Source organism: Pan troglodytes, chromosome 20 (genome assembly GCF_028858775.2).
Source record: "Pan troglodytes isolate AG18354 chromosome 20, NHGRI_mPanTro3-v2.0_pri, whole genome shotgun sequence".
Lineage (NCBI taxonomy): Eukaryota > Metazoa > Chordata > Mammalia > Primates > Hominidae > Pan > Pan troglodytes.
Genome location: NC_072418.2, coordinates 61,451,757 through 61,479,287, shown reverse-complemented (window position 1 = coordinate 61,479,287; position 27,531 = coordinate 61,451,757). Strand labels below are relative to the sequence as shown.

The 27,531-nt window shown below is 53.8% G+C and overlaps 1 protein-coding gene and 1 long non-coding RNA gene across 8 annotated transcripts; one reads left to right on the top strand and one right to left on the bottom strand.

Moving 5' to 3' along the window:
- The first annotated feature begins 500 nt into the window (after positions 1-500).
- On the top strand, positions 501-26,357 carry ZBTB45 (zinc finger and BTB domain containing 45). 7 transcript variants are annotated; one of them, XM_063802379.1, is made up of 5 exons: positions 501-533; positions 1,010-1,096; positions 19,838-20,163; positions 22,231-23,509; positions 25,577-26,357. In XM_063802379.1, exons 4-5 carry the CDS (start codon positions 22,231-22,233, stop codon positions 25,831-25,833), a joined length of 1,536 nt encoding a protein of 511 aa, XP_063658449.1. In that variant the 5' UTR covers positions 501-533; positions 1,010-1,096; positions 19,838-20,163; the 3' UTR covers positions 25,834-26,357. The 7 variants fall into 7 exon arrangements, 6 of the variants coding, with proteins under 6 accessions (XP_063658449.1, XP_016792501.1, XP_016792503.1 ...); XR_010153993.1 differs by having other exon boundaries at positions 510-533; positions 22,231-24,821; XM_016937012.4 differs by lacking the exons at positions 501-533; positions 1,010-1,096 and having other exon boundaries at positions 19,538-20,163.
- On the bottom strand, positions 5,417-19,598 carry LOC112206418 (uncharacterized). The gene is made up of 3 exons (XR_002940774.3): positions 19,501-19,598; positions 18,006-18,150; positions 5,417-6,494 (listed from the first exon to the last, which is right to left on the bottom strand). It is a non-coding gene; the product is annotated as an uncharacterized LOC112206418 (long non-coding RNA).
- Positions 26,358-27,531: the final 1,174 nt, after the last annotated feature.

The following is a 27,531-nucleotide window of genomic DNA, read 5'->3' as shown; positions in this document are numbered from 1 at the left end:
ATCCTGTCTGAGGAGGGAAGCAGGGTCTGTGTGGGGAGAATCCTGTCTGAGGAGGGAAGCAGGGTGTGTGTGGGGAGAATCCTGTCTGAGGAGGGAAGCAGGGTGTGTGTCGGGAGAATCCTGTCTGAGGAGGGAAGCAGGGTGTGTGGGGGGAGAATCCTGTCTGAGGAGGGAAGCAGGGTCTGTGTGGGGGGAGAATCCTGTCTGAGGAGGGAAGCAGGGTCTGTGTGGGGAGAATCCTGTCTGAGGAGGGAAGCAGGGTGTGTGTGGGGAGAATCCTGTCTGAGGAGGGAAGCAGGGTGTGTGTGGGGAGAATCCTGTCTGAGGAGGGAAGCAGGGTGTGGGGGGGGAGAATCCTGTCTGAGGAGGGAAGCAGGGTCTGTGTGGGGAGAATCCTGTCTGAGGAGGGAAGCAGGGTCTGTGTGGGGAGAATCCTGTCTGAGGAGGGAAGCAGGGTGTGTGTGGGGAGAATCCTGTCTGAGGAGGGAAGCAGGGTGTGTGTCGGGAGAATCCTGTCTGAGGAGGGAAGCAGGGTGTGTGGGGGGAGAATCCTGTCTGAGGAGGGAAGCAGGGTCTGTGTGGGGGGAGAATCCTGTCTGAGGAGGGAAGCAGGGTCTGTGTGGGGAGAATCCTGTCTGAGGAGGGAAGCAGGGTGTGTGGGGGGAGAATCCTGTCTGAGGAGGGAAGCAGGGTGTGTGTGAGAAGAATCGTGTATGAGGAGGGAAGCAGGGTCTGTATGGGGAGTATCCTGTCTGAGGAGGGAAGCCGGGTGTGTGAGAGAAGAACTCTGTCTGAGGGACGCAGGATCTGGGGGAGAGGAATCATGTCTAAGGGGAGAAGCAGGGTCTGTAGGTAGAGGCGAACCCGCCTAGGGACTATCAGCGCGTTGAAAACGTGGTGGGTGGGTGCATTGAGGCTGGCCCCGCGGGGGTGGGCCTCAGCCCCCTGTGCGGTGCCCCTGGGGTCGTGAGGTCTCCGGTCCAGGTGACAACGGCTGGGGGCGGGGTAGGTGGCAGCTTCCGGAGGATGTTTGGAGGCCGCGAGGACTGGCGCGAACAACCGTGAAACCCATTCGCCACTCCCAAGGCGCGCACAGGTAAAGGTGGCTAGCCGGGCGGGGCGTGAGGGTAACGGGGCACTGCCTCCCCAGGCCCCGCTCCCAGGTGTCCGCACGTGGCTGCAGCACGGGCGCGTCGACCGCTGGGCCGGGTGTGGCCTTTGTTCCTGATGGGGACTGGGGGCCGCGGGGCTTTGTCCCCGCCTCTGCCTTTGTTCCAGCCCGGGCGCGCGGCCCCCCAAATCTGGGCCCGCCCCATCCGCGGCATAGTCACCGCCTCCACGCCCAGCCTGCCCCTTCGTAGGGCCACGCCTCGCTAGCCGGCCCGCCCCCTCCAGCCCACCACCCTGAAGAGGCCCTGGCCCCTGGCTTCCTTCCTCTGATAACAGGGAAAGTTAATGCCAGAGGCTGAGGCGTTGAGATCGCTTGAGCCCAGGAGTTGGCTGCAGTGAGCTATGATCGCTCCCCTGCTCTCCTACCTGGGACTGCAGAGCGAGGCCCTGTCTTTAAAAAAAAAAGAAAAGAAAAGAAAAAAGTTGGTGCTGGCAGTGCACAGGGCGAGGTGTGGGCGTCCTTTAGGAATGTTTGCTGTGGCCAGGAACGGTGGCTCACGTCTATAATCCCAGCACTTTGGGAGGCCGAGGTGGGCGGATCACCTGAGGTCGGGAGTTCGCCACCAGCCTGACCAATATGATGAAACCCCGTCTCGGCTAAAAATACAAAAATTAGCCGGGCATGGTGGCACGCGCCTGTAATCCCAGCTACTCCGGAGGCTGGGACAGGAGAATCGCTTGAACCTGAGAGGCAGAAGTTGCAGTGAGCTGAGATCCGGCCATTGCACTCCAGCCTGGGCAACAAGAGTGAAACTCTGTCTCAAAAAAAAAAAAGGAATATTTGATGAGCACTTTCCACAGCCCTATCCTGCACTGGTCCCCAAAATCACGGGAGAGGGGGACGTGTGGGTCACACAGGACCCACACCTGCCTCTGGCCTCTAGGGTAGACAAGGGTACCAGGGCCAGAAGGTCAAAATATTAATACTATGGTACAAAGTGTGGAAATGGCTCTCCTAGGGGCTGCCCCAAACACTTGCGGGAAGGCAGTTGAGCAGAAACAAGTCCAAGGTCCCTGAGGCAATAGGGAGGCAATAGTAAGGAGTGGTGGGAGGTGCTCAGAGAGGTTACTCTACAGCTAGCAGGGTCTGGGGTATGTTAGATCCCCTGCCACCCTATCATCGGCTGCCCCTCATAACAGGCCCTCCCCAGGCCCTGGCAACACGCCTTGGGGTTTCAGTGGCCCATCAAGGTCCATGCTCTTCTCTCTGCACAATAGAGAGGTATTGTAAGAGCACCCCTTTTCCTTCTCCTGGGCCCAAGACCTTCATCCCCAGTATGAGGCAGCCACACAAGCAGCAGGTGTTACCCAATGCCAGCAGCAGACCTTGGAGCATCACCTCCCCACCAGGTTCCACACCACTGCAGGGCCCCATTGTCCACATGGAGAACCTGAGGCTTCAGCAAGTGCCAGGACACCAGTCGGGGAAGGGAGATTAACTAGAAAACAGGCTCAAGCTGACTCAGGGACAGCAGAGTGGGGCTTCCTAGGATTGGCCAAGCCAGGGTGGGTATATAGGAGAGTAAGACTAGGGACCTCACTCAGAGGTCCATAAGTATATGGCAGGACGCTAGTGCACCTTGGTTGGCTCCGCTCCCCAGTTGGCCTAGCAGAGCAGTCAGTATCCCTTATACTTCTGTCCTCCATGCTCCTTGCCAACACTTTACCACATCTCTCCCTTCCCAGTCCTGGACCATTGGGAACTGTCAATATTTTGGCTTTGCAGACAGGGCATAAGACAGGTGTAGCAATATGCAGTGGTCACTCAGACTGCACCCAGGCCACCTGAGGACTGCCTACTGCCTGGTTGTGCGCCTACCTGAAGATAGCCATCCTCACCCTCTCTTTCTTCCCCAAACCCCACATGTGTGCATGCTCTCCTTCCCACCCTCAGGTGTCACCCCCAAAGCCACTTTCTGAGGAGGCATTGTGGCTACATGACTCAAATTTCTTTTTTTTTTTTTTTTCTTTTTTTTGAGATGGAGTCTCGTTCTGTCACCCAGGCTGGAGTGCAGTGGCGCATTCTTGGCTCACTGCAGCCTCTGCCTCCTGAGTTCAAGCAATTCTCCTGCCTTAGCCTCCTGAGTAGCTGGGATTACAGGTGCCCACTACCACGCCCGGATAATTTTTGTATTCTTTTTTTTTTTTTTTTTTTTTTTTGAGACGGCGTCTCCCTCTGTCGCCCAGGCTGGAGTGCAGTGGCGCGATCTTGGCTCACTGCAAACTCCGCCTCCCGGGTTCACGCCATTCTCCTGACTCAGCCTCCTGAGTAGCTAGGACTACAGGTGCCCACCACCATGCCCGGCTAATTTTTTTGTATTTTTAGTGGAGACGGGGTTTCACCGTGTTAGCCAGGATGGTCTCAATCTCCTGACCTCATGATCCACCCGTCTCGGCCTCCCAAAGTGCTGGGATTACAGGCGTGCACCGTCATACCCAGCCAATTTTTGTATTCTTAGTAGAGAGGGGGTTTTACCATGTTGGCCAGGCACTGCACTCCAGCCTGGGCAACAAAAGCAAAACTCCATCTCAAAAAAAAAAAAATCCAATTCTGGTGACAACTCTAGGGTATGGCCCTGCTGACCTCTGACTTCTGACCTTATCACTCTTCCAGCCACATAGGAGACCTGTTGTCCTCAACTCAGGGCCTTTGTACTTGCTATTGCCTCTACTCAGAATGTTATTCTCTGGGCTGTCTTCTTGGCTCTCTTCTTTCCCATTTCAGCTAGAGAAAATCACAAGGACATGAGCTCCAAATTGTACTCACTACTGCATCCACTGTGCTTAACCCAGAGCCCACTTCATGGTGGATCAGTCATCAGCAAATACGTGAAAGGACAAGCAAATGGATGAAGATGATGACCATCTTGAGCCAGTTTTGTAGACCATAACATGAGATTTGGTATCTATTACTTTAAAAATTTTGTTTGTTTGTTTTTGGTAATTGAGTTACAATGTATGACCAGGCCTGGTGGCTCTTGCCTATAATCCTAGCACTTTGAGAGGCCAAGGCAGGAGGATAGCTTGAGCCCAGGTGCGATCTCTGCTCACTGCAACCTCTGCCTCCTAGGTTAAAGTGATTCTCCTGCCTGAGCCTCCTGAGTAGCTGGGATTACAGGCGCTAACCACCATGCCCAGATAATTTTTGTATTTTTAGTAGAGACGAGGTTTCACCATGTTGGCCAGGCTGGTCTCAAACTCCTGATCTCAGGTGATCCACCTGCCTCAGCCTCCCAAAGTGCTGGGATTACCAGTGTGAGCCACTGTGCCTGGCCCCGTGTCTATTATTAAAGTACATTTTTTAAAATTCAAAAAAATCAAACAGGCCGGGTGCAGTGGCTCATGCCTGTAATCACAGCACTTTGGGAGGCTGAAGCAGGCGGATCACGGGATCAGGACATCAAGACCATCCTGGCCAACATGGTGAAACCCTGTCTGTACTAAAAATACAAAAATTAAGGCTGGGCACAGTGGCTCACACCTGTAATCCCAACACTTTGGGAGGCCAAGGCGGGCGGATCATGAGGTCAGGAGTTCGAGACCAGCCTGGCCAAGAGACCAGCCTGACCAATATGATGAAACCCCTTCTCTACTAAAAATACAAAAATTAGCTGGGTGTGGTAGCGGGTGCCTGTAATCCCAGCTACTTGGGAGGCTGAGGCATGAGAATTGCTTGAACCCAGGAGGCGGAGGTTGTAGTGAGCCGAAAATCATGCCATTGCACTCCTGCCTGGGTGACAGAGAGAGACTCCAACTTGAAAAAAAAAAAATTAGGTCAGGCGCGGTGGCTCACGCCTGTAATCCCAACACTTTGGCAGGCCGAGGTGGGCGGATCACAAGGTCAGGAGATCGAGACCATCCTGGCTAACATGGTGAAACCCTGTCTCTACTAAAAATACAAAAAATTAGCCAGGCGTGGTGGCGGGCACCTGTAGTCCCAGGTACTCGAGAGGCTGAGGCAGGAGAATGGCGTGAACCTGGGAGGTGGAGCTTGCAGTGAGCCAAGATTGCGCCACTGCACTCCAGCCTGAGCAACAGAGTGAGACTCCGCCTCAAAAAAAAAAAAAAAAAAAATTAGCTGGGCATGGTGGCACGTGCCTATATTCCCAGCTACTTGGGAGGCTGAGGCAGGAGAATTGCTTGAACCAAGGAATCAGAGGTTGCAGTGAGCTGAGATCATGCCACTGCACTCCAGCCTGGAGATAGAGATTCTGTCTCAAAAAATAATAATAATAATAATAAAATTCACATAATATCAAATTTATCATTTTAGCCAGTTTAAAAGTGTACATTCAGTGGCATTTCATGCATTCACAATGTTGTGCAACCACCACCTCTATCTATTTCCAAGTCATTTTCATTACTCCAAAAGGAATCCCTGTAACCATTAACACTCACTCCACAGTCCCCCTCCAACCAGCCCCTGACAATCACTAATCTACTTTCTGTCTCTATGGACTTTTTAACTTTTTGGTGGAGGCTTATGATATGTAGAGATGCAGGCAGGGAGCACCTCAGCTAACCAGCTGTGATAGCAAAGAACAGAACATCTCTGGCTCTCAGAAGCCCATGTCCCTTGTAGCTGACGCCCTAACTTCACAGACAAGCTTTGCCTACCCATAAAACACCTGGGGCTTTACTTCTCTGTCTGGCTTCTCAGTGCACATTTGTATGGCCATATATGACCTTAGTTCCTCCCCGGCCCTTGTTGTGTAGGGTCAATTGTATGAATGTCCTTCAGTTTGATTACATGTTCTCTTGACTGCATTCTCCCTCCTGCTCAGGCTGTTATTAACACAGCTGCTACAGAGGGCAATACCGTATGTGGCTTTTGGCTACCCAGCCAAAAACATTTCTTTAACTGTAATGAGGAGCTAACAGAAGGTTTTAGCAGAAGGTGGCATGATCTGATTCCCATTTCAAAGGTTCCAGTTGGGGAATGGGTGGGAGCAGAATGGAGAACAAAAGATGAGAGTTCAACTAGATCTTCTCAACTGCTCTTTGGAATCACTATGATTCCTGTTAGTTTCCTGTGGATTTTGTAGCATATTACCACAAACATGGCAGCTTAAAAAAAAAAAAAACTTTATTCTGTCAAAGTTCTGAAGGCCAGGAGAGGATCCTTCCTTGCTTCTTCCAGTTTCTGGTGGCCTCGGCTTGTCACTGCATCACTCCAGTCTTGAAGGCTGACAGCTTCAAATACCTCTGTTCTCACTTCATATTGCCTTGTCTTCTATGCATCGTTGCTATGGACTGAATTGTGTCCTCTAAAATTCGTATGTTGAAGCCCTAATCTTCATTGTGATGATATTTGGAAATGGGGCCTATGGGAAATAATTAGGGTTAGATGATGTCCTGATAGTGGGGCCCCATAATGGGACTAATGCCCCATAAGAAAAAATGCCTTTGGGAGGCTAAAGCGGGAGGCTTGCCTGAGATCAGGAGTTCAAGACCAGCCTGGCCAACATGGTGAAACCCTGTCTCTACTAAAAATATAAAAATTAGGCCAGACGTGGTGGCTCATGCCTGTAATCCCAGCACTTTGGGAGGCCAAGGCGGGTGGATCACCTGAGGTCAGGAGTTTGAGACCAGCCTAATCAACATGGAGAAACCCCGTCTCTACTAAAAAAATATAAAATTAGCCAGGCATGGTGGCACATGCCTGTAATCCCAGCTACCGGGAGGCTGAGGCAGGAGAATCATTTGAACCTGGGAGGCAGAGGTTGCAATGAGTCCAGTTCACGCCACTGCACTCCAGCCTGGGTGACAGAGCGAGACTTTTTCTCAAAAACATGGCCGGGGCAGTGGCTCACGCCTGTAATCCCAACACTTTGGGAGGCCGAGGTGGGTGGATCACCTGAGTCAGGAGTCTGAGACCAGACTGCCCAACATAGTGAAACCTTGTCTCTACTAAAAACACAAACAATGAGCTGGGCATGGTGGCACACACCTGTAATCCCAACTACTTGGGAGGCTGAGGCAGGAGAATTGCTTGAACCCAGCAGGCAGAGGTTGCAGTGAGCTGAGATCGTGCCACTGCACTCCAGCCTTGGCGATAAGCGCGAAACTCCATCTCAAAAAAAAAGAAAAGACAAATATGTGGAAGAGCTCCACCCCAGCTTCCCCCAACACAGCAAGAGGAGAGTCCTCAGAATGAAACCTACTTTGCCTGCACCTTGATTTTAAACTTTCCCTTCCAAAACTGTGAGAAAAAATCTTCTGTTGTTTGTGCCATGTAGCCTTACGTTATTTTCTCCTCTGCCTCTCTCTTACGATTCATGTTAATTTGCATGTAGGGCGCACCAAATAATTCCAGGTAATCTCCCCATTTCAAGAACCTAAATCACGATTACAAATACCCCTTTTCCTAATAAGGTAACACTTCCAGGTTTCAGAGTTAGGATGTATATATCATTGGGGGCCATTTTCAGTTACTTCAGTCCCAATTTCACAGATGGGAAAACCATTCCCAGAGAGTAGAAGGGACTGTTCAGAGCTCCACATTGTGACCTGTACAAATTCAACCCAATCCTGGACTTGGTGGGTGCCCTCGCCCCTTCTGTTTGCTGCCTTCCCAAAGCATCCTGTAGCTTCCAGGGAAAGGAAGGAGGGGGGAGGACAGGAGACACTCAGAGCCCAGAGTCTCATCCCTTTCCCTGCTAATAGGAACCAGGGCTCCTGGGGAAAATGGCTGATTCAAGGACTGTACAGGGACAGACTATACAGGGAAAGCCCTAGCTGAGCCTGAAACACCTTGTTGTATTACAAAGTAAGAGGTGCCCAAAGAATGGTGGAAATATGTTAAAAGGACATAGATGCCAAACCTGATCAAACAGCTGGAGCATCAGAAAGAACAGTGACTGTCATCGGCTGATGCACAATAAATCCACACTACCCATGAGTCCTTAAGTGTTCTCAAAAAAAGAGATCCAGAAAAATAAACCCATCTGTCACCATATGATGCTGATTTTAAGCCAGCCCCTCACTCTGAGAACTTGGCATCAATCCTGCCTTCCCAAGGGGAACCGTATTTCAGGGGAACACATGGCCCCAGTTCTTGCTTGCTTACCAAAGAATGCCCACTGATAATTAGATGCTAGAATTTGAAAAAGCCTAATTTGCCAACCCATAATGAAATCCCTGCACTGCCCAGGATTATCTGCTTATGTTATGAGGTACATGGAGGGTGTGGTGTCAACATGGCTGTGTAGGGGGAACCCGTAAGTGTACAGGGGACAGTCAGGCTGTCAGTGCCCCACGTTAGGGTTGATGACATGATCCCACCCTATAAATGCTGTATGTATTTTATGGCTTATAGATTAGACATCAATACAACTATTTAAAAAGGAGAAGGAGACGAGGTTCAAAGAACATATACAAATGGCCAATAAATGCTCCACATCAGTGTTCATCAGGGAAATGCAAATCAAACCGCAATGAAATACTGCTTCACGCCCACTAGGATGGCTATAAAAATAACTGAAAATGACAAGTGAGAGTGAGGATGTGGAGAAATTAGAACCTTCATACTTTGCTGTGGGAATGCAAAATGGTGTAGCCACCATGGGAAACAGCCTGGCAGTTCCTCAAACAGTTAAACATGATCCAGCAATTCACCTCCAAGGTATATACCCACATGAATTGAAAACAGGTGTTCAGGCCAGGAGCGGTGGCTCACTCCTGTAATCCTAGCACTTTGGGAGGCCAAGGCAGGTGGATCATGAGGTTGGGAGATTGAGACCATCCTGGCTAACACAGTGAAACCCCATCTCTACTAAAAATACAAAAAATTAGCCGGGCGTGGTGGCGGGCACCTGTAGTCCCAGCTACTTGGGAGGCTGAGGCAGGAGAATGGCGTGAACCCGGGAGGCGGAGCTTGCAGTGATCCGAGATCGCGCCACTGCACTCCAGCCTGCGCGACAGAGCGAGACTCCATCTCAAAAAAAGAAAAAAAAAAAAAGAAAGAAAACAGATGTTCAAACAAATCCTTGTGCAAGAACGTTCACAGCAGCACTATTCATAATAACTAAAAGTAGGGCCAGGCACGGTGGCTCACGCCTGTAGTCCCCACACTTTGGGAGGCCGAGGCGGGCAGATCACCTGAGGTCAGGAGTTTGAGACCAGCCTGGCCAACATGGAGAAACCCCATCTCTACTAAAAATACAAAGTTAGCCAGGCGTGTTGGCACGTGCCTGTAATCCCAGCTACTTGGGAGGCGAGGCAGGAGAATCGCTTGAACTCTGGAGGCGGAGGTTGTGGTGAGCCGAGATCATGCCATTGCACTCCAGCCTGAGCAACAAGAGCAAAATTCCGTCTCAAAAGAAAAACACTAAAAGTAGAAACAACCCAAATGTCCATTAGGTAATTAATTAATGGATAAATAAATGTGGTGTATCCATACAACTGAGGTGTGTGTGTGTGTGTGTGTGTGTGTGTGTGTGCACGCGCTCTCATGGCAAGGTCTCTGTCATCAGACTGGAGTGTAGTGGTGCCATCATGGCTCACCGCAGCCTCGACCTCCCAGGCTCAAGTGATCCTCCTGCCTCAGCCTACCCAAGTAGCTGGGACTGCAGGCATGCACCATCATGCTTGGCTAATTTTTGTATTTTTTGTAGAGACAGGGTTTTGTAACGTTGCCCAGGCTGGTCTCAAACTCCTGTGCTCAAGTGATCCACCTGCCTTGGCTTCCCAAAGTGCTGGTCTTACAGGCATCATGAGCCACCACACCCAGCCATAATGGGGTCTCATTCAGCCATAAAAAGGAAATACTAATATGTGCTACAACACGGTTGAACCTTGAAAACCTTACGCTAAGTGAAAGAAGTCAGATACAAAACTCACATATTGTATGGTTCCATTTATGTAACATATGCAGAATCTGGGGTGGGGGTCTAGGGGAGGGATAGCATTAGGACAAATACCTAATGTAGATGACGGGTTGATGGGTGCAGCAAACCACCATGGCATGTGTATACCTATGTGACAAAACTGCACGTTCTGCACATGTATCACAGAACTTAAAGTATAATTTTAAAAAATCCAGAATCAGCACATTTGTTTAGACAGAAGGTTAGGTTAATGGTTTCCAGGGACTGAGGAGAGGGGAGAAAAGTTTTTATTTTGTAGTGAGGAAATTGTTTTAGACCTAGATGGAGGAGGTGGTTGTACACCATTGTGACTATACTAGAAGGCACTGTGTTGTTCACTTTAAAACGGTTATCTGTGTATTTATTGAGATAGGGTCTTGCTCTGAGTGCGGTGGTACGATCCTGCTTCACTGCAGCCTCAACCTCCTCGGGCTGCCATCTCAGCCTCCAGCATAGCTGGGACTACGGGTACACGCCATCATGCATGGCTAAACTTTTTTTGTATTTTTTTGATACAGGGTTTGCCATGTTGCTCAGGCTGCTCTCATATTCCTGGGATCAAGAGATCCCCCTGCCTTGGCCTCCCAAAGTGCTGGGCTTACAGATGTGAGCCACCACATCCGGCCCCATCCTTGTTTTCAAAAGATGCTTTATGAGTTTAAAAGATGAGTTCATCAATGTCTTTTTTTTTTTTTTTTTTTGAGATGGAGTTTTGCTCTCATTGCCCAGGCTGGAGTGCAATGGCGTGATCTCAGCTCACTGCAACCTCTGCCTCCCGGGTTCAAGCAATTCTCCTGCCTCAGCCTCCCAAGTAGCTGGCATTACAGGCATGCGCCACCACACCTGGCTAATTTTTCTTTTTAAAATTTTTTAATTATTATTATTATTTTTTTTTTGAGACAGAGTCTCGCTCTGTCATCCAGGCTGGAGTGCAGTGGCACGATCTCAGCTCACTGCAACCTCCGCCTCTCGAGTTCAGGTGATTCTCCTGCCTCAGCCTCCTGAGTAGCTGGCACTACAGGCGCATGCCACCACACCTGGCTAATTTTTTGTAATTTTAGTAGAGACAGTGTTTCACCGTATTAGCCAGGATGGTCTCGATCTCCTGACCTCGTGATCCTCCCACCTCGGCCTCCCAAAGTGCTGGGATTACAGGCGTGAGCCACTGTGCCCAGCCTAATTTTGTATTTTTAGTAGAGATGGGGTTTCTCCCTGTTGGTCAGGCTGGTCTTGAACTCCTGATCTCAGGTGATCCTCCCACCTCAGCCTCCCAAAGTGCTGGGATTATAGGCGTGAGCCACCGCACCTGGACTTTTTTTTTTTTTTTTTTTTGAGAACTAGTCTTGCTCTGTCGTCCAGGCTGGAGTGCAGTGGCGCGATCTCAGCTCACTGCAACCTCTGCCTCCTGGGTTCAAGCTGCAAGGCTCTAGTATCGGTTCGAACCCCGAGAGCGCACCAACAAACAACACGAGGCGGTGTGGAGCAACATGCTATTTTAATGAGCGCCCGGGTGTCCCAAGTAAGGACAGGGCAGGAGTTTTATAGTCTCCTGTAAACAGGAAGTGTCCTAGTCTGATGTTACTGCTATGTGGTACCCAGGGCCTCTCTCCCTCCATCTTCAGGGGTATGTGTCTTCCGGCCAGCTCTCTTCCTGCTTCTGCTATCTTGCTGATGCACGTTGCTGGCACAAATGGCCTTGCATCTTGGGACTGGGCCTGAGAAGGGAGGAGTTATTTATCCCCCGAAGCTTTCAGGCCCCAGGGAGAATCTTTCACAAGGGATTCTCCTGTCTCAGCCTCCGAGTAGCTGAGATTGCAGGCACGTACTGCCACGCCCAGATAATTTTTGTATTTTAGTAGAGACAGGGTTTTGCCAATGTTGGCCAGCCTGGTCTCAAACTCCTGACCTCAGGTGATCCACCTACCTCGGCCTCCCAAAATGCTGGGATTACAGGTGTGAGCCATGGCCCAATATCTTAAACACAAAGCAGGCAGGGTGGAGAGCAGCCCTTGTAAAGAGGGAGGGGACAAAGTCAGGGTGTGGCAAGTCTAGGCTGATCCCTCCTGGACTAAGGCCTTGGCCACCATGAGTCCGGCAGGAAGACGGCTGGGAGAATAAGGCTGGGTGGCTGTTTTGCCTCAGCTGCCCACCTTAGTAGGGAAGCACTTCTCAGACTAGCCACTCCTGAGTGGAAAACACTGAACCATCTGACCAGAGACAATTCACAACACCCGGGTGGCACAGGAGCCTGAGACAAAGTGACAGGACTGGAGAGGGCAGGGACCAAGACTTCATGTTGTGTGATTCCACTGATAGGAAATGTCAAGCAGACACATCCATGGACAGATTCATGGGGACAGGGGTGGGGACGCTCAGGAAATGGGCTGAGCAATCTCATGGAGGTGATGGAGATGTTCTAAAACAGGAGAGTGGTGAAGGTTACACAACACAACAAACTGACTAAAAATCACTGAATTGTGCACATGGGAAATTATATGGCAGAGTTCGTGTCTGGAGGTGTGAAAGACTGTCCCCTGGGGCCATAAAACTGGAGCTGCCAAGCTTACACCTACTGTGGGTGGTGGAATTCCTCGCTCCAGGGCATCGAGGAGCAGTGGGTGCAATAGAGGAAAATTGATTAAATGGAGAATGATTTTAACCTGGCTTCAGTGGTATCTTCTGGGATGCAGCTAGAGCTTCACTGTGGCTTTTCGGGATGGAACCAGCCAGGTGTCCCACAATAGGGGGTTGGGGCTTTCCCCTTCACCTTAGAGCTTTACTCAAAACACATTTTGTGGCCAGGTGTGGTGGGCCACAACTGTAGTCCCAGCTTCTCGGGAGACTGAGGTGGAAGGATCCCTTGAGCCTAGGTGGATGAGGCTGCAGTGAGCCGTGATCATGCTGCTGCACTCCAGGCTGGGCGACAGAGTGAAACCCTGTCTCAAAAAAATAATAATAGCCAGGCGTGGTGGCTCACGCCTGTAATCCCAGCATTTTGGGAGGCTGAGGCAGGTGGATCACCTGAGGTCAGGAGTTTGGGATTAGCCTGGCCAACATGGTGAAACCCCGTCTCCACTGAAAATACAAAAATTAACTGGACATGGTGGCAGGCACCTGTAATCCCAGCTACTCAGGAGGCTGAAGCAGGAGAATCACTTGAACCCGGGAGGTGGAGGTTGCAGTGAGCTGTGATTGTGCCATTGCACTCCAGCCTGGACAGCAAGAGCCAAACTGCATCTCAATAACAATAATAATAATAAAGTCCAGGCACCATGGCTCATGCTTATAACCCCAGCACTTTGGGAGGTCAGGCTGGTCTGGAACTCTTGACGTCAGGTGATCTGCCAAATAGCTGGGATTATAGGCATGTGCCACCATGCCCAGCTAATTTTTGTATTTTTAGTAGAGACGGGGTTTCATTATGTTGGTCAGGCTGGTCTGGAACTCTTGACCTCAGGTGATCTGCCTGCCTCGGCCTCCCAAAGTGCTGGGATTACAGGTGTGAGCCACTGCGCCCGGCCTTTGGGTTTTTTAAACTTCAAAATTAATCCAAGGGCACAGTACAGGTCAAGGTGCTGGGACTCTGGCAAAGCGCCTGTGGCAGTTGTGTTGTTTTCAGTATTGTCTCAGCTTAGGCCTCCTTCTTCCGGAGTTCTCAGGCCTCTGTCCACAGGGCTGGTCCTACCTTCTTCTTTGTATTTTACATATGAAAGCACATTAAATCTTTTCTCTGTTGTAAATTTTCCTTGCCCCCACCTGCCTTTGTTGACAGCCCTCAATACCTGTATGGATGCTGTTACTTTTCTGGTAAATCCCAAAGGCAACTTGCGTGGTCCCAGCCATTGCTTCTACCACCTCCCTGGCTCCACCAGGGCCTGGGGCTGGGCCTCCCTCGAGCCTCTCTCTAAGCGGCAACCTCAGAGGACTTTCTGGAGTATACAGGGGATCCTGCCATTGCCCCTTCACACCTCACACGGCTCCCATGTCTTCTCTGTCCCATCAGAAGGGCTCAAGTCTTCACTGCTGCTATTTGCCTTGCCAGGGACCACCCCTCAGCCTCCGCTGCTATCTGCCTTAAACCAGGAAGCATTTCTGCAGGTATATGCTTAGTGCCTGCTCCTGTGTGTACTCATTTAGTACTTGAAATGCCCCCACAACCATTGTGCATGGATCATGGGACCTGTATTCCACACCTGGCACAACCCAAACCCACTAGGATGGGGCCGGGTTTGTGGACACAAGGACTTGAGTATGACTGCCAAAGAGGGGGAGCCTGGATGAAAGGCTGGCCGGGAAGTGATGGAGGGTGGAGGGAGGTTGGGATCCTGGCTGAGATGGAATCAGGCACAGCCGAGAGGTTCTGGAAGACTCCTTGGTGGGAGCTGTCTGTTCTCTGACCCATGCTGTCAGAGGGGCCCTGCCTTAGCCAGCTGAGGAGGCCCAGTCACCCTGGAGCTCAATTTCTTCTGTTCCTTTCACATCTGTGGTCACTGTGCTCTCACAGACTCTTCCCTCAATGGCCACCATTTCCCATCTCAGGCCTTGGGCTTAGCCTGGGGTTGTTTTTTTGTTTTTTTTTTTTTTGAGACAGAGTCTTGCTCTGTCGCCCAGGCTGGAGTGCAGTGGCGCGATCTCGGCTCACTGCAAGCTCCACCTCCCAGGTTCACGCCATTCTCCTGCCTCAGCCTCCTGAGTAGCTGGGACTACAGGCGCCCGCCACTGCGCCCGGCTAATTTTTTGTATTTTTAGTAGAGACGGGGTTTCATCATGTTAGCCAGGATGGTCTTGATCTCCTGACCTTGTGATCCGCCCGCCTTGGCCTCCCAAAGTGCTGGGATTACAGGTGTGAGCCACCGTGCCCAGTTTTTTTTTTTTTTTTTTTTTTTTGAGATAGAGTCTCACTCTGTTACCCAGGCTGGAGTGCAATGGCACGATCTCGGCTCACTGCAACCTCCGCCTCCCAGGTTCAAGCGATTCTGCTGCCTCCACCTCCTGAGTAGCTGGGATTACAGGCACACGCCACCACGCCCGGCTAATTTTTTTTTTTTTTTGTATTTTTAGTAGAGATGGGGCTTCACCGTGTTAGCCAGGATGGTCTCGATCTCCTGACCTCGTGATCTGCCCGCCTCGGCCTCCCAAAGTGCTGGGATTACAGGCGTGAGCCACCGCGCCCGGCCTAGCCTGGAGTTTTTAATATTTGCAGGCCACATCGCCCTCCTCCCTAGCTTGTCAAACCTGTGTTCTCAGGTACACATTTATTCCTTGAAATGCCCCCACAACCAGGGTTAAGGTCTTTGGGTTCATATACACACACACACACACACACACACACACACACACACATGAACACACACACACACACATATATATACACATTCTTTTTATTATTATTATTATTATTTTGAGACGGAGTCTTGCTCTTGTCGCCCAGGCTGAAGTGCAGTGGCGTGATCTCGGCTCACTGCAACAACCGCCTCCCGGGTTCAAGGTATTCTCCTGCCTCAGCCTCCCGAGTAGCTGGGATTATAGGTGCCCACCACCACCACGCCTGGCTAATTTTTGTACTTTTAGTGGAGACGGGGTTTTGCCATGTTGGCTAGGCTGGAACTCCTGATCTCAGGTGATCTGCCCACCTCAGCCTCCCAAAGTCCTGAGATGACAGGCATAAGCCACCGTCCCAAGCCCTTTTTTTTTTTTTTTTTTTTTTGAGACAGAGTCTCCCAGGCTGGAGTGCAGTGGCGTGATCTTGGCTCACTGCAACCTCCACCTCCTGGGTTCAAGGGATTCTCCTGCTTCAGCCTCCCAAGTAGCTGGGACTACAGGCGCCTGCTACCAGGCCCAGCTAATTTTTCTATATATATATATTTTTAAAGATGGAGTCCATATCCTGGCTAACACGGTGAAACCCCGTCTCTACTGAAAATACAAAAAAATTAGCGGGGCGTGGTGGCGGGCGCCTGTAGTCCCAGCTACTCGGGAGGCTGAGGCAGGAGAATGACGTGAACCCAGGAGGCGGAGCTTGCAGTGAGCCAAGATTGCGCCACTGCACTCCAGCCTGGGCGACAGAGTGAGACTCCATCTCAAAACAAACAAACAAAAAAAAAGATGGAGTCTTGCTCTTGTCACCCAGGCTGGAGTGCAATGACACGATTTCGGCTCACTGCAACCTCTGCCTCCCAGGTTCAAGCTATTCTCCTGCCTCAGCCTCCAGAGAAGTTGGGATTACAGGTGCCCGCCACCATGCCCAGCTAGAGATGGGGTTTTCACCATATTGGCCAGGCTGGTCTCGAATTCCTGACCTCAGGTGATCCACCTGTCTCAGCCTCTCAAAGTGCTGGGATTATAGGCATGAGCCACCGTGCTCGGCCAATTTTTGTATTTTTAGTAGAGACAGGGTTTCACCATGTTGGCCAGGGTGGTCTCGAACTCCTGACCTCAGGTGATCCACCTGCCTAAGCCTCCCAAAGTGCTGAAATTATGAGATTACAGACGCCACCACGCCCAGCCTTGTGAAAAGATCTTTAGAGAGAAAAGGAAAATAACCCTTGAGGCTGCAGCTCTCACCTCCCTTGGCTGCTTGAGAGAGGTCAGGGTTTGGTTTTCTCCTTCCTGTGTTCATCCTAGCCCTTGGGCAGGGTCTTCCACCCCTATCTTGCCCTAATCCTCCAGGCCCCATCCCTTGGAGCTGAGACTTTCTCTAAAGCCACCCGTGTCCTCTCCTTCCTACCCTGAATCTGTCCCTTTCTACCCTTCACTGCTGTCAGGGCAGCTATTGTTTCCTGCTAGGACTCCTGCGTTTGCCACCCCACTAGGTGCACTGTCTTCCCTACAGCCCCTTAAACATGCTAATGGGGCTAATGGGACATGGCTTCCCTCCGTCAACACACTGCAATCCTGCCACTCAGCCCGAGGTTCACTCATTTGTCTTGCCCAAGGGAGGGCCGTCCTCCCTCCTCAGAGGCCTCATGCATGCCTTTCCCACCTACCCTTATGCTCTTCCCAAAACTCAGCCCAGTGAAAGCAGACCCAGTGGGTCCAGCAGGCCATGGTTTGAGTCTGAACAAACACAATGATGATGGCAGGTTATTAGACTTGTGTGTTTTTTGTTGTTGTTTTGTTCTGAGACGGATTTTCACTCTTGTTGCCCAGGCTGGAGTGCAATGGTACGATCTCAGCTCACTATAACCTCTGCCTCCCGGGTTCAAGCGATTCTCCTGCCTCCGCCTCCCAAGTAGCTGGGATTATGGGCACCCGCCACCACGCCCAGCTAATGTTTTGTATTTTTAGTAGAGACAGGCCGGGCACAGTGGCTCATGCCTGTAATCCCAGCACTTTAGGAGGCCGAGGCAGGCAGATCACCTGAGGTCAGGAGTTTGAGACCAGCCTGGTGAACATGGCGAAACGCCGTCTCTACTAAAAATACAAAAATTAGTGGGGCATGGTGGTAGGCGCCTGTAATCTCAGCTACTCAGGAGGCTGAGGCAGGAGAATCGCTTGAACCTGTGAGGCGGAGGTTGCAGTGAGCCAAGATTGCGCCATTGCGCTCCAGCCTGGGGGACAAGAGCGAGACTTTGTCTCAGAAAAAAAAAAAAAAAAAAAAAAAGTAGAGACGGGGTTTCACCATGTTGGCCAGGCTGGTCTCAAACTCCTGACATCAGGTGATCCACCCGCCTCGGCCTCCCAAAGTGCTGGGATTACAGGTGTGAGCCACTGTGCCCAGCCTAGACTTGTGTTTTAATGAGGTTTCCCACCTGGCACATATTTTCCTCCCCCTGACCTCCAAATACCACATCTACAACACAATCACCCAGTAGCTGTCCTCAAGTGTGAGCCACTGTGCCCAGCCTAGACTTGTGTTTTAATGAGGTTTCCCACCTGGCACATATTTTCCTCCCCCTGACCTCCAAATACCACATCTACAACACAATCACCCAGTAGCTGTCCTGGGTGAAGGACAGGCATCCTGACCTTGTCTGTCTTCTGGAGGCTTTGTTCTAGTCATGCGTTTGGACAGTTGGTTCCCTCTTTCACTGCCGAGTCCCTCTGTCCTCTGGGATAGGGGAAGTGAGAACTGCTCCCTGAGGAATGAGATCACGAAGGGGCCTGGTAAAAGCTGGGAAGGCACAGAAATAAAGCTTTCAGTGAGGGAAATGTGAGGAATGCGTTCATCAGATGGGAAACAAATAGTGGCATTTATTGGACTCTCACTGTGTGGAGGCCCTGGGTCTCACCAGATGTATTTGTTTTCTATCGTTACTATAACAAATTACCAGAAACTCTATAGGTTAAAACAATATCCATTTATTAGCTCACCATTCCATAGGTCAGAAGCCCAAGTAGGTCTTCTGTGGGTCTCATAAAGGCTAAAATCAAGGTGTGGTATGGACTAAGCTGCTATCTGGAGGCTCTGGGGAAGAATTTGCTTCCAAGCTCATTCAGGTTGTGGGCAGAATCTAGCTCCACGCACTTCTAGGGCTAAGGTCTGTTTTCTTTTCTTTCTTTTTTTTTTTTTTTGAGACTGAGTGTCGCTCTTTCGCCCAGGCCCGACTGCAGTGGCGCTATCTTGGCTCACTGCAAGCTCCGCCTCCCGGGTTCACGCCATTCTCCTGCCTCAGCCTCCTGAGTAACTGGGACTAGAGGCGCCCGCCACCGCGCTCGGCTAACTTTTTTTTTTGTATTTTTAGTAGAGACGGGGTTTCACCGTGTTAGCCAGGATGGTCTTGATCTCCTGACCTCGTGATCCGCCCGCCTCGGCCTCCCAAAGTACTGGGATTACAGGCGTGAGCCACCGCGCCCGGCCTTTTTTTTTTTTCTGAGACCGAGTCTCGTTCTGTCGCCCAGGCTGGAGTGCAGTGGCGCGATCTCAGCTCACCGCAAGCTCCGTCTCCCGGGTTCACGCCATTCTCCTGCCTCAGCCTCCCGAGTAGCTGGGACTACAGGCGCCTGCCACCACGCCCAGCTAATTTTCTGTATTTTTAGTAGAGATGGGGTTTCACTGTGTTAGTCAGGATGGTCTCGATCTCCTGACCTCGTGATCCACCCGCCTTGGCCTCCCAAAGTGCTGGGATTACAGGCATGAGCCACTGCGCCGAGCCATGAGGTCTGTTTTCTTGCTGGCTGTTGTTGCAGCTCTTCTCAGATTCTCAGCATGACACCTGTCCTGTTGCATTTCCTCTCATGGACCTCTCTACCTTCAAAGCCTCTGGAACCCTTCTCCTACTTCAAGTTTCTCCACCTTCCTCTTCTCCCTTTAAGGACCCTTATGATACCTTGGACCTACCAAAATAATCCAGAATCATATCCTATTTTAAGATCAGCTAGTGAGTAACCTTAATTATGTCTGCAAAAACCCTTTCACCATGTAGTGTAACTATTCATAGGTGAGATAATCATATTTACAGGTTCTGGGGATTTGGGCACGGAATCTCGGAGGGGGCCATTTTCAGAATTCTGTCCCCCATACCAGATTGACTTGCAATGTCCCAGAATCTCACAGGGTCTAGCTCAGGGGAGGCCCAGAGCAGGGTGAGGCAGTTGTCTATTCCTGTCTGCGTTGTAGTAGAAGGTGCCAAGGCCGAGATGGGGTCCTCTCCCCAGTCCCACCCACAGCGGGCGGGCCTGGAGCGTCTGCAGTAGTGGTAGCTTGCTTGCACCTCCTGGCGGCCAGGGACCGAGACCTACTTCAGCTCTCACCCGTGTCACAGGAATAAGGCCACTTCCCCGGTTCGCAGTGGGGTTTAAACTGGCCAGAACACGTTGGAGACTTGGGGTGGGAACTGCCTTCCTATTCTGCATCACAGGGCGCTTGCGGATTGATCGCGCAGGCCCGCCACACCCCTGATCTCCTGGGCGACGCCGGAAGAGTGCTCTGGTCCAGACATTCCTCGCGACGCGGCAGCCCTAGCCTCTTCGACTTTGGTTCCGACTAAGAGGAGAGCCGGAGTGCCGACTGGCGGGAGCTGATCGCCATAAAAATACCGGAAACGTGCTTCGGCCTAGGGTTTCCCCTGAGCCGCCGCGACCGCAGGCCTCCGTTCCGCCGGCGTAACGGCCCGGAAGTGCGGCCTTGTAGTCGGTCAGGAGGAAGCGGCCACGGCAGAGCCTGGTGCCTGAAGAGGAGTCGGAGGTGGGGTCGAATGGGCATCCCCCTGCCGCAGGGCGGGCGAGGAGGCTGGGGCGTGCCAGGGGAGGGGCACCTGCGCTCCGCTAGAAGCGCACGCTGAGAACGCGAGGGGGCGCTGCAGGACCGGGGTACGGCGGGGGCCAGAGTGCGGGGTGGCAGCGGCGGGTCAGAGGGGTGCTTTGGGCGTAGGGTGGGGCGCGGGCAATGGAGCAGAGTATGGGAGAACGCGCTCGGAGTAAAGCACACGGCGCGGCGAAGGCGTGGCGGGAGTGTGCGGCGCCAGACCCGGGAAGCTGGCCTGGGCGCCGGGTCTCGCGTGCAGGCCTTTGTTCTGAAGTGTCCAGGCCGGCCTTGCGGCGTCGGGACTGAGGAATGGAGCCCGCCGCGGGGCGGGGCGGGAAAGGAAGGTTCAAGTCTCTCGGGTTGATGCGCAAGTTTCTGTCCCCATCGGCCGGACAGATTAGAATCCTTTCAGGTGCTAGGTGAATACAGATGGGGCGGTGCTGCTTGCTGAGTTAGCCTTTGCGCGGGCACAGGCCTGGCTTTTTTGAGGCATTGCACAGAAGGCTCAGAACGGGGCCAGGGAGCGGGGTGGTGTATCCGGATCCGTAGTCTGGAAAAGCTCCCTCTGGCTGCCGTGTGGGGAACAGAAGGGGAGGCGAGGGGCGCAGAGACACCAGCCAGGTTTCTTCATCCGTCCAGGACAGCGGGAACGGGGCAGTGGAGGTGCTCGAAGTGGTCTGAGGGTCAAATGTGGGGCATGCAAAAAAGGGAGGCGTCTGGCTGAGCAAAGGGACGGCGGATTGGGCATAAGGAGTCGGAGGGGTTGAATCTTGAGACCCCAGTAGAGCCCGAGGGTGTAGGGGCAGCATCAAGCTGAGCCCACCCTGGGGCTTTGTGACTCCAAGGGAGAGACAGGCTGGTGGAGCCTATACGGATGTCAGAGTCCAGAGCTCCTACCCTCCTCCCTTAGACTGGAGGTGTGTGCAGTCTGGGTGGGGGATGAGCCGAGTATCTCATCCCTTGTTTGATAGAAGGGGAAACAGGCCGAAGGGTCACGGTTTACCTGCTTGATGGATGGAGTAGCAGAACTCCTCAGATTCCAGAGTCCTCTGAGGACTACCCCCTCCCCTTTCTGGTGCCTGATGTTGGGCCGTGTCCCCGCTTGCTCCATGGGCAGCTATCCAGTCACACACCCCTGCTCAATCCACACTTCCCTCTCTGTGCCACACACACACCCTGGGCCCCACAGGCCCCATCGAGATGGCAAGAAGCTGGGGCTGCAGGAGCCACCTCCCTGCTCGCTATGCTAGGGGCTGCCAGGGAGCATGTACTGGTTTCCCTGGGGCATCTCCCAAGGTACTGCCCAACCTTTTACCCTCAGCCCTTAGTGACTAGGCACACCCAGAACCACCCTGCCCAGGAAGCAGGTCATGCCACCCCACTCCTGCGAGAGCCTCTGTATATACTAGTTAAGGTGACCTGCTTCTGAGGCAGCAATCCTGCCTATGCACACGGTCTCATACTGGGGGGATGTGGCTAAAGGAAACCAAAAGGAGCTGTCAGCAGGGGTGGAGGAGGAGTGGAAGCTAGCTGGGTAGAGAGCAAGGTCTACTCGGGGTGAGGCAGGTTAGCCAGTTGGGATGGGGGTCCCTGGCCTCTTCTACACACCGGGCTGCCCTCTTGGAGGGGCACATGGGGAGGCTTAGGGTTATTGGAGTTGGGGTGGGGTGGGTGGGTGAGTCAACATAGAGTAGGCCAAGGCCTGAACCTTTTCGGGAGCAGTGATTGAGGCCAACACCCTCTCCTAGGGGTGTGCTAGGGTTTGCAGCGTTAATGGGGGGCTGTAGACGGCCTGGCCAGGTCTGAGGTAGGGGGAGGAGGGAGTGCTGGAGTGTCCTGTGTTGGGAATGGGGACTGTGAAGGGCAGCTGGGGAGGGATGGGTTAGCACGCCTTGGAGTGTGGTGCACTCAAGCCCTGTCCTGCAACAAGGGGTGAGGGGACAGGGATGTTGGGACAGATGGGGGTCCTCAGTTGACCTCTCCCTGCCCTCCTCTTGTTCTGTGCAGATGGCGGCTGCAGAGGCTGTGCATCACATACACCTGCAGAACTTCTCACGCTCTCTGCTTGAGACCCTCAATGGGCAGAGGCTTGGGGGACACTTCTGTGACGTGACTGTGCGCATTCGTGAAGCTTCGCTGCGTGCCCACCGCTGCGTGCTGGCGGCCGGCTCACCCTTCTTCCAAGACAAGCTGCTGCTCGGCCACTCTGAGATCCGTGTGCCTCCGGTGGTGCCCGCGCAGACAGTGCGACAGCTGGTAGAGTTCCTGTACAGCGGTTCGCTCGTTGTGGCGCAGGGTGAAGCCCTGCAGGTGCTCACGGCCGCGTCGGTGCTTCGCATACAGACAGTTATCGACGAATGCACGCAGATTATCGCCCGCGCTCGAGCCCCGGGCACCTCTGCGCCCACGCCCCTGCCCACCCCTGTGCCCCCGCCACTCGCACCTGCGCAGCTGCGTCACCGCCTGCGCCACCTGCTGGCTGCACGTCCCCCGGGGCACCCCGGTGCTGCACACAGCCGTAAGCAGCGCCAGCCCGCGCGTTTGCAGCTGCCAGCGCCCCCAACACCTGCCAAGGCTGAGGGGCCTGATGCTGACCCCTCACTGTCCGCGGCCCCTGATGACCGAGGTGACGAGGATGACGAGGAAAGTGACGATGAGACCGATGGCGAGGATGGCGAAGGTGGCGGCCCAGGCGAGGGCCAGGCACCTCCTTCCTTCCCAGACTGTGCTGCTGGCTTCCTCACTGCTGCTGCTGACAGCGCGTGCGAGGAGCCCCCTGCACCCACTGGCCTCGCTGACTACAGTGGTGCCGGGAGGGATTTTCTTCGGGGAGCTGGGTCAGCTGAGGACGTATTTCCAGACAGCTATGTATCCACTTGGCACGACGAGGATGGCGCTGTCCCCGAAGGCTGTCCCACTGAGACCCCTGTCCAGCCCGACTGCATACTGTCTGGACCCCGCCCGCCTGGTGTGAAGACCCCAGGGCCGCCTGTTGCACTCTTCCCCTTTCACTTGGGTGCCCCTGGGCCACCCGCACCACCCCCTTCAGCACCATCGGGGCCAGCCCCTGCGCCCCCACCCGCCTTCTACCCCACACTCCAGCCCGAGGCAGCCCCCAGTACTCAGCTGGGGGAGGCCCCGGCTCCCTCTGCTGCTCCCACCACGGCCCCCTCAGGCACCCCTGCTCGCACCCCAGGTGCTGAGCCACCTACCTATGAGTGCAGCCACTGTCGCAAGACGTTCAGCTCCCGGAAAAACTACACCAAGCACATGTTCATCCACTCGGGTGAGCCAGGGCAGGGGAGGAGAGGGAGCAATCTCTCATCGGAGAGTTAAACCTGAGGGGGAATTGAGCACTAGTTACAGGGCACTGGCACTGTTCTGTTACTTTTGGGTAGCAGGGGGCCTGGAAATTGAGCCTTCCCCCAAGTGCAAGGTATGTGGGGGAGGGGAAAGCCCCACTCTGTGGAGCAGCAGGCACTGGCTTCTGTGGAGGGGGATCCTGAGGCTGGGTAGGGAAGCAGAAGCCTGTCCTGGCCTTTGGAAGGGTGGTGGTGGAAACTTGAGCAGCCTGGGATGCACATGATGGGGATGGAGCCTTGGCAGGGGGTCCTGGCAGGTTGGGAAACTATGCTCCAGGGACCCTCCTGTGTCTCTCTGGTTTCCAGCTGTCCCGTTATAGGCTGGCAGCAAGGGAGGATGGGTTTACAGGCCCAGGGGTAGAAAGCCCTCAGAGGTGGTGGGATGAAGGCCCCAGGAACTCCTGAGACTGGGGCATGAGTAGGAAAACATAGGTAGTGTGGGGACTCCACAGCTGCAGAGGACCCCGAAAAGCTGTGGGGAGGTTCCCTTGGACCTTGGCCGTGTCAGGGAGGCGGCTCTGCAGTGCTGCAGGAGAGGTAAAGAGTGGGAGGATGGTACTGGGGAATGTGGTGAGGATGCTCCCTGGGGGCTCTGAGATGGAGGACAAAGGAATGGAAAGCAGAAGCCTGCTGAGCATTGTCAGGAAAAGCAAAAATTTGGCTGGAAGGCCACAGTGATAGTGAGGGGGTTTCTGCAGGGGCTGGAACTTGGGATTTGACTGTGAGTGGTGGGGAAGCCATGGTGTTCTAAGCTGGGGAGTGACTGAGATGTCAGTTTAAAATCACCTCTGGCAGGGGCCTGGGAATAAGGGAGTTGGGTGATTAGTCTCCAGGGAACTGCCAGAGGCCCCAAGGTAGTGCTGGCTGTGTGAAGTGTGTGATCTGAGCCAGGTGCCTGGGCCAGGTTATTCTGGGGTACCCTCTGGCAGGCACTGCCTTTCAGTCCCCTGCCACTGAGATAGGGTTTTTTTTTTTAATTTTTTTTGAGACCGAGTCTCCCTCTGTTGCCCAGGCTGGAGTGCAGTGGTGTGATCTCGGCTCACTGCAACCTCTGCCTCCTGGGTTCAAGTGATTCTTGTGCCTCAGTCTCCCAAGTAGCTGGGATTACAGGCGTGCACCACCACATCCGGCTATTTTTTGTATTTTTAGTAGAGATGGGGTTTCACCACGTTGGTCTCGAACTCCTGGCCTCAAGCGATCTGCCTGCCTTGGCTTCCCAAAGTGCTGGAATTACAGGTGTGAGCCACCACGCCTGGCTGAGACAGGCATTTTGTTAACATCTGATGAATCTAGGGGTGGACTCAGCCTGCCTCCCCTCCCCTAACCCAGAATGAGGAGCTCTCTCTATCACACCAAGGACATTATAGTGGCCAGCGGGCAGGGGTTCTGGGCAACTGGGGGTTCCTGCAGGAAGGTGGCAGATGTGCCCAGGTCCCTCCTTATGAAAGGGCACCGGCCTTGTCAGACTGAGTTTAGGGGACTCTGTGGGCATAGGCGAGGGGGGCCAGGTCCCAGTGTCTCCCTGTGCTGGGTGGGTAGGGGTTGAGGGGGAGGGTAACTGAGGGTAGAGGGAGATCCCAGTGGGCAGTCCAGATGGCCAACAGATGTTCCAGACAGGCTGGGTTCCTTGCAGACAGGGTGCTTGCTGGATTTAGGGGTGCCCTGTCACAGTGATATCCCAGGATAACAGAAAGGGGGTCCCTGCCAGGAAGGGATGGGAGAGAGGTACCTCACAGTGTATGAGGATCCCTGTTGGGCAGGAAAGTCCCAACGTGAAGGGAGGTCCTGGAGAGGAGGGGGTGTCCCTGCTGGGCAGGAAGATCCCATAGTGAGGGGAGGGTTCTCTGATAGGCAAGGGATCCCGGGGTGGTGGTTCGGGAGGGGAGGGGAGCCCCTGCTAGGTCCAGGAGCCCAGGGTGGGGGTGGGGTGGGGTGGGGGCGGGGAGCTGTAGAGTCTGACTTGCGTTCGCGGCCCGCCCTGTCGTCCGCAGGGGAGAAGCCGCACCAGTGCGCCGTGTGCTGGCGATCCTTCTCTCTACGCGACTACCTGCTCAAACACATGGTCACGCACACCGGCGTGCGCGCCTTCCAGTGCGCCGTCTGCGCCAAGCGCTTCACGCAGAAGAGCTCGCTCAACGTGCACATGCGCACTCACCGGCCCGAGCGCGCGCCCTGCCCCGCCTGCGGCAAGGTCTTCTCGCACCGCGCGCTGCTGGAGCGCCACCTGGCTGCGCACCCTGCGCCCTGATGGGGCTGGGGCCTGGCCTCGCCCACGGTGGATCCGGGGCCTCCCGCACAGTCGGCCACGCCCGCTGCGGGACCCGTGGTTCCCGCCACTAGACCACGCTCCCTCCTGAGCGCAGGTCCTCTCTCTCCCTTCACCCTTTCTCCATACCAGGGCCTAAGTCCGCCTTACTCCTCTCCTCCATGTACTTGAACCCTCCAGGTGATGCCGGGCTGGGGCTGGGGCTAGTTAGACCACTTCTGAGAACTGGACTATTTCCTGCGTAAACCGGGCGCTCAGGCGCTTGGACCCGGCCCAAGATTTGACTCTGGTTCTCACCCTGCCGTCTCCTGGGGTGGTGGTGGGGGCTGGGGGGCCGCTTGCCTGCCCCAGGGTCAGGCTGGGCAAGGTCCCTAGCTCTCTACCCAAGCTGTTACTCCCTCATGGGGCGCCTAAGGAGACTCAAGTGGACCCATCATATATGGGGGCTGGGCCTCGGGACTCTCGCTCTAATAAAGGACTGTAGGCCATGGGGCCTAAACCACGAAGCTGTGAGCACCTGGATCAGTGCGTGCCTTGCCCTCATAGACAAGATGTGAGTGTCAGGGTTCAGCGTCCCTGTTCTTGGGTGGCATCCATGCGGCCCACAGGCTGTCCTGGGCAGGAACAGGATGGTCCACTTTGCCATCTAGGACCTCTATTCTGTAGGGGCTAAGGTGGGCTGCATATATAACCGGCACTTGGTTCTCTTGGATCCCTCAGTCCTGTGGGGAGTAGGATAGGCAGGCCACATCTGAGGTGGGTCTCCGAGAGGGAGGCCACGTGAAAGCCCCATCATACTCCTGGTTGCTGCTGTCCACGACCTTTGAGGCCCCTCCCATAGATCTTCCAGTCAGGCTCTAAGGGTCTTTTGGACTTAAGACTTCCCCTCCCCGACCCTGATGGACATGGCTGAGCACCTTACTTGTGGGGAGCCCAGGGGGATCTTTGGGGCCAGGTTGCACTGAGGGTATATAAGCCCCCATATATCTGCCCTTGGTGCTGGGGGCAAAGTTCAGGGAGGGCTCCGATGGCCGTGTTGGGGGCAGGAAACAATGAGGGGTGGGATCCTGGGGCTGACTGCTGGGCGGTTGGGGACACCACCCCTACTGGCCAGCCAGTGTCCCAGGCCCCTGCATCCAGCGGAGAGAGCAGCCACTCTTTGCCCCTCTCCTCTTCAGCACAATAGTGGCTCCTAGCCTAGGTGCCCTGCCATAAGGATTTGGAGCTGGTGGAGTGGGGTATGGCCCCAGGCCATACCCCAGCCTGACCTGCCAGGCTCCTAGGCCAATGGCAGCTCCTCTGGGTTCACCTTCTGAGACTGCTTCCTCAAGGTGAGAGGCCAGGGCTTTCATGATCCAACTGTGTGCATCATGGGCTGACTTCAGTCTCCTGAACTCCAGGACTCCATCGTCGTCAAAGCCAGAGGTGGAGCAGAGAGTCAGAGCAAGCACATGGGTGGGGGACAGAGCTGGGTTTGAATCCAGGCGATGCAAGTGTTCCTGTATTTACTGAGCACTTGCTGTATGCCTGGCAGGAGGCTACGATTCCTTGGATCATGGGACAAGGGGCTTAGCCTGGCTGAGCCCCTCTCCTCAGGGTTTCAGTGGGTGTCACAGGAGGACCTCCCAGTGAGGTCCACCTTGCTGTCCTGTTGCTTTTCTGTTTGGCCTGATTGGAGTG

Excerpts from the sequence above, each read along its gene's own strand:
- ZBTB45 (XM_063802379.1), top strand. The coding sequence starts at position 22,231 with ATGGCGGCTGCAGAGGCTGTGCATCACATACACCTGCAGAACTTCTCA. Across the intron at positions 23,510-25,576 it reads GCACATGTTCATCCACTCGG|GGGAGAAGCCGCACCAGTGC; the intron begins GTGAGCCAGGGC and ends TGTCGTCCGCAG.